Below are 6,597 nucleotides of genomic sequence, written 5' to 3'. Positions count from 1 at the left end.
TGTTGTCTTTTATTGAACAAATGTCGAGATGCATTAGGCGCTATACAAATGTAATCTATTATTATTGTTATTATTATTATTATTATTATTATTATTAATTTACAGCTTTTATACGTCCGGAAATGTATTTATTCTTCCAGGGTTCCAAAAAAAGAAGAAACATTTAGTTAAGCTGTAGCTGCTCCGGAGCCTCAGAGAAAGACAGTGATGATGGCCGAGGAGAGCAGCAGGAGGAGCGGACTGCTGCCGGCGGGCATGGCGCTGTTACACAGGTCGTAGAAACAGCACTTAATGGGTTCAACACATGCCTCGCTGGTCATGCAACTCTTGGTTTTCAAACCTGCAAGGTGCGATATAAAGAAACTCAGTTTAAACAAGCCACCAAGCATTTGAAGAGAATAGCACTGATGATCTATTTGAAGTGCTAACTCACCCAATAACTCGACGCTGGCACAACGGTTCAATCCGGAAGGACAAGTCATCACCGCTGAGCAGCCAATACTTGCAACACATGTGTGGCATTTCAACCCATAGGCTATACAGAAATTGAGAAAAGTGCCAAACATTGTTCAGGATACACATAATGTCATGCTCTTTTTATCACCATCCTCCAAAAATCACAATAAAAATGTATTTTGCTTCCAATACTTTTGCTTAGTTGCAGTTTCTGAAAATAGGTCTATTAAATCAAAGTATATGCACAACTAAATATTTTTAAGAAAGCAATTTTATATCCGATACAAATATATGCCTTCAAATTCATTATAAAAGAATGTGCCATATCAAACTACTGCGACATAATTCCAGGTCACCATCATGATAACTTAGAAAAAACTTACATTTATTTGTGTTTAAACATGAAGCCAATACATCAGTTGTTTTTACCTGCAGACAGTGTCATGAAGAGGATCAGAGCTCCATAAAAATGCATCTTGAACAGAGAGGAAATCACACCTTAAATAACCCGTGTAGGAGAAAAACTGGAGGGAAAATGACAACCCCATCAATGCTCTTCCAATTTATAGTCCTTCAAACATGAAAACTTATTTCCCTCACTAGCCTCCTCCCAAAGTGATCACATTACCCCAGAGACAGCCGTGCATCAAACCGGTTTCTATTTATTTCTGTTAATGAGAGTGCCTTATGTGGCACACCTTTTTTGATAACTGATATTTTATTGAAAGATTATATAGTTTTGTTCAATAACTTGCATGTCACATATCCTAGACACCAATGCACACCAATCGGATGTTATGACATTCGCACATTCACTTTATTTGTTAAGCTTTTGGATTGTTTCAATTGCATTCATATGAATGACTAAATGAGTACAAATGAATGCAACATTGTAATACTATTCTGGACAAGTAAAACACAACTAATATTATTACAATTTTGTCCACATTATATTTTTAAATAAAAATACTGCAAATTCGAGTTTAATTTATTTTGGGTCATACCTGTTGCTCAACCGAGACCCAGTTACATGTATTTTTTTTCCATTAACTTCAGGCGTCCAGTCTAAAGTAATTACTTTTTCTCTCAGCATTGAGAACATTTCAGAACACGTTTATTTACATGTACACAACATCACCATAGTCCTTTCTTGGCCTTCAGTAGCTTTATGCCACACACTCAGCACTGAACTTCCTTCTCACAGTCCTCTTCTGCTGAAGTAAAATACATGATTTATTAACATATTTTATTAATATTTTAGCTAATGACTCATATGAATATGTGCCATGTACACATTCAAGGACTTCAAAATACAAAGAGGGGAGAGCAAATCATGCAAACAAGGGTGTGTTGTCTCGTGTCATGTGAGCTGGGAAAGCCACACATGTCAAATATTTGACAGCAAAACAGAATGTCCGAGGTTGCAGTCGAATAGTCCAAAAATCAGCTCCTAACGTCTATCCCTATCGTCTATCCCTTGACCTCTGTGTGAAACGACTGCAGTCGTTAGAATCCGACTGCAGTTTAGTTGTTACAGCTGGTGGATGTCAAGCACACTTAAACTACTTTACATTAGCCCACTGTTTGTTAATTTAATCTAAAGCACAGTAGCATTAGATACTCCAGCAGTTACATGAACTCTGTTGAGTTAAAAAAGACTACATTTCCCTAGCAAATAATTGAAGCATCTGACTCCTGTTGCTATCGTGCTTATCTTGACCCCACCTCATTGGTCCCGACTGAAATATCTTGGCAATAATTGGATTGGATTTGAATCAACTTTGGTTAAGGCTTTCACAGTCCCCAGAGGATGGATCATTGCTGTAGATGTTCGTTATGTACTGCTCTTGTTTACATTGTTTTCCCCAATGGGATGTGACAGGTTGAAAGCATATATGCACATTCTTCCTCTGTTTCTCCTTTCAGCAAAATTCACACTTCCAAGAACTTATCAGCTGTTGGTTACTTGACATCCACAGCCACCTCTTCTGCCCTGCAATAACCTAACTACCATCATTCCCCCCCCCCACGTGTTCTTCATTCAATTTATTAACATTCCAGCTTCCTTTCCCCATGCATCTAGCCTTACTATAGTGTGCATCCGTCTTAGCATAGTTTCAAGGTTCAAGTTACATTACATGCTCTTTATTTTTATAATAACAACAATTACAGAGAGCTGTCCCTCTAATCATGCTCAATCACATAAAACATCACACACACACACACACACACACACACACACACACACACACACACACACACACACACACACACACACACACACACACACACACACACACACACACACACACACACACACACACACACACACACACACACACACACACACACACACACACACACACACACACACACACACACACACACACACACACACACACACACATATATACTGTATGTCATGCACTTTTTTCTCTGTTCTTCTTTATAAAATGTGATCTATTTGTCTCACACAATATATATAAGGAGACTTAATGGTAAAAAAAACAACACATTATCAACTAACTATTGGATTTGATTATCAACAAAAAACACACCAAGAAACCATCTTCTAAACATATCATTACAACAGTTTTGAAACCAACCGTCTTCAAACAGTATATGGCCAATTTAATATCCGGCAGAGGGACAACATCATTAGTTTGATATAAACTTAAGACAATCTTATTGTGTTAGAAATAGAGGTTTGGAAGAGCATGTAAATATAATAATTGCTTATTCTTCTTCAGTTGGATCAGGAAAAGCGTAGAAATAAAGAAGTCCCAGAACCTCAGAAAAAGATGGAGGCCAAGGAGACCAGCAGGAGGATGACACAGGGAGCAGTGGGCAGGGCACTGTTACACAAGTTCCCTTCACAGCAAGCCATGGCACCACCACATGCTATGCTGCTTAGGCAACCCTTGGTTACCATGGTATAACCTGCAAAAATAAATATATGAAACCAGTTCACAAAACAAGACTATTGTATGATGGTTGTTTTTTGTGAGTGGAATATTACAGTTGCAATCCAAATTATTCAATCCCCATTGAACATTATTTATTGTTTATTTGCAACATTTACAATTTCTCAGCTGTTTGCAATGAACAAATTATAACTGTTTAAGTAGATTCAATGAACTAATATTATAAGGCTTTTTAACCAAATTTAACACAAAATGCTAATTGTAAAGACTAATCCAAATTCAATATGCAACCCCTTCATGACAAGCATCTTCAGTACTTAGTGGAGCACCCTTTTGCTGTTATGACCTGCTGCAAACGTGATGCATACCCAGACACCAGCTTCTGACAGCGCTCCTGAGGAATCTTAGCCCATTCCTCACGGGCAATGACCTCCCACCAGAGATTCTCAATGGGGTTCATAGAGTCAGGCGACTGTGTCATGTCTAAGAAACTTATTGTGAAAGTTTATTCTTTATGTTATTTTTACGTATATTACGTACCTCTAAGCTCCTGATCATAGGCCTTGTTTTTCCTCGAATGAGTGTTATTGTTTTCCCTGTTTTGTTACTGTGTCTAAACTGGTCTAAACCAGTAAAGTCTTTATTTTGAACACTACCTGAGTCTGAGTTGAGTCGTGCATTTGAGTTCATGCCTCAGAGTTCACTCCTTGACAGACTGTGACGGCCAATCTAGAATCTTCCATTTCTTCTTCAGAAACCAAGCCTTGGTTGACTTTGAGGTATGCTTAGGATCATTAATAAACTTAAGGTGCAAAGGGGGTTGAATCATTTAGATTGCAACTGTAGCTTTAGAAACGTAGTAGGTGAATGAACAACTAACCGTCTAATCTGAGAGAGAAACACCGGTTGAAGATGACTGGACAAGATTTGGTGTCAATGCAGGATTTAGGGTCGGTGGCAGTGCATGTGTAGCATCTTAATCCACAGGCTGTACATATACACAAAAAACACATCAGGTGAAAACATGCCAACGATGCAGGGTTGGGGAAGCTACTGTACCAATTCAACAACCTGGAACACTTTCAACTACAGCAAAGCTACCCTAGGGAGAAATGTAGCTAGGTTAATTAAAGTAGGCCTACTTTGTAAAACTATAATCAAACAAACAACATATTGTGCAAAAAAGTCACATTCCAGCAGAAATTGCCACTCAATTGAGTTCAAAGAGCAATGAGCCCCCATGTCCACAGGTCATACATAACTCCAAAAGATAAAATAGCCGGCTTAGCATGGGAAAGTGTAAGGCGTGTCTGATTTGTTTTTGTTTGCATGTGTGCAAAGGCTCTATTGTATTTGCATTGCCTGGTGAAAGAAAAAGGGAAGGTCAAAGGAAGTTTAAATAAAGTAAAATAAAATGGCCCATAGTTATTTTTTGTTCCAATTGTTAAATATACAATATATGTGAAACAGTAATCCTTTTTCAAAATCACTACAACAGTGGGATCAATCTTTTCAAAGTGAATATGCATGTTTCCAAAAATATCAAACTTGTTACTTTTTTAAACCACTTTTCAGCTCTTATAATACACTTTAACATCAACACATTACCTTGCTTCATGTTTTAATGTTCAGTCAGTGCACATGAGTATAAATCAAAAGCTGTTCTTACCTGCAGACAGAGTAATAAACAGGATCAGAGCTCCAAAAAGCTTCATCATGAACAGAGAGAAAAACAGAATTGCCAAGTGAGAGCGGGACTGTAGAGTACCCTTCCTCTTTCAGCCAGTCTTTAAGATCTTGATCATTTGCATTTCCTCACAATGCCTCCTCCCAAGTGACCAGAATAATTCCCCCACCTAAATTGACCCCATTATTCCTGAGACAGCCATGAGACCCTAACACTTTTAGAAAGATGTTGAGATCATCCTTGGTGGCAGAACAAAATACAATATTCTGAGAGTTAAAAGTGTACAAATTATACCTAAGATTGACTTTTTTAGTTGTTCCCTTTGTTTGCCCCTCGACAAATACCGAGAAAGCACTTTCACGTCCCTTTTTTAAGGTTAAAAATATACTCTTACACAGGCACTAAGTTACCAGAACAATTCAAGCTCTGCAAAAAAGATAGAAATATTTCAAACCACATGGAAAACCAAGTGACCTTACTTGTTGCCCCAAGAGTCAACCTCTGACCAGTGTTCCAGACAGTTTCTTCAGTTTGATACAGTTAAAGTGTGTTTAAATTGACCATTATTATTTTGTTACAAACTCAGTGTCCTGTTCAGAAGATGTTGACCCCAACCCACAGATAATAGGGTAATAATGAAATATTGATGCTTTAACATTTATTAATATCTGAAACATTTTTGGCATGTTAATAGAAATAAATATTGATTTGTTTTAAAATAACTTTGTGTTCCTATTAATTATCTGATTGTATAATTTTGTTTATTATTGTCTTGCAACGATTTTTATAGTGTGGGGCCTAACAAGATTGCATATTTTGCACTCCACAACTTTGTAATATACTCAACAATCCAAAAAAACACAATGATCCAGGTAGAGTTAAATGCTATATTTGTTTTGCTGATAATAAAACATAATGAAGTATCTTGAGGGCTTGTTCAAACAAAAACCCTAACTTAGTGCTTTCTCATTCAAATTCTCATCAAACTCTTCACTTTCTTCTTACACATTACATTTCAGCATAGCAGTTCAGCGTCAGCATAAAGCATTCCCACTAGCAATTTCTTCAGGAATTGCATTCTCTACTCTAAATTCCTTGCTCGAAAATAGTTCTGCCGTATAAGCTAGAGTCAGTATTGTTTTGTAAAATGTTGAAGTCACGATATATATAACTGTTACGGGATCAGAGTATCTTTCTAACATTATTCTGATATTTTTGTCAGTTGAATTTCTTTTTGTAAATCAGGAGCCTTTTTGTTGCGTTCTAGCCTTCTTGATACTACCACCAGATGGTGCCATAGTCATACATGTTCCAAGCTTAAATGCGTTGTCTTTGACTTGTAAATTAGCAACATTTCTAAAAGAAAAAAAAGCATTATTTGGAATAATATAACAAATATGTTTTTAAACACAAAAACACTACATTAACTTCTGTAAGAAATAAGTTTCTGATACATTTAAAGGGATTTCTTCATTATATTTAATAAATTAACCGGCCAATATTTAAACATACAAAGTTTTAGATTTCGTC

At 36.8% G+C, this 6,597-nt stretch overlaps 1 protein-coding gene across 1 annotated transcript; it reads right to left on the bottom strand.

Annotated features, from left to right (window-relative positions):
- Window positions 1–2,803: 2,803 nt before the first annotated feature.
- LOC117452221 (lymphocyte antigen 6G-like) lies at window positions 2,804–5,150 on the bottom strand. The gene is made up of 3 exons (XM_034090727.2): window positions 5,050–5,150; window positions 4,261–4,368; window positions 2,804–3,396 (listed from the first exon to the last, which is right to left on the bottom strand). The coding sequence occupies exons 1-3, from the start codon at window positions 5,096–5,098 to the stop codon at window positions 3,248–3,250; spliced, it is 306 nt and encodes a 101-aa protein (XP_033946618.1). The 5' UTR covers window positions 5,099–5,150; the 3' UTR covers window positions 2,804–3,247.
- Between the last annotated feature and the right edge of the window lie 1,447 nt (window positions 5,151–6,597).

Source organism: Pseudochaenichthys georgianus, chromosome 9, assembly GCF_902827115.2.
Source record: "Pseudochaenichthys georgianus chromosome 9, fPseGeo1.2, whole genome shotgun sequence".
Classification (NCBI taxonomy): Eukaryota; Metazoa; Chordata; class Actinopteri; order Perciformes; family Channichthyidae; genus Pseudochaenichthys; species Pseudochaenichthys georgianus.
The sequence above is the reverse complement of the archived record's forward strand: the minus strand, read 5'-3'. Positions and strand labels throughout refer to the sequence as shown.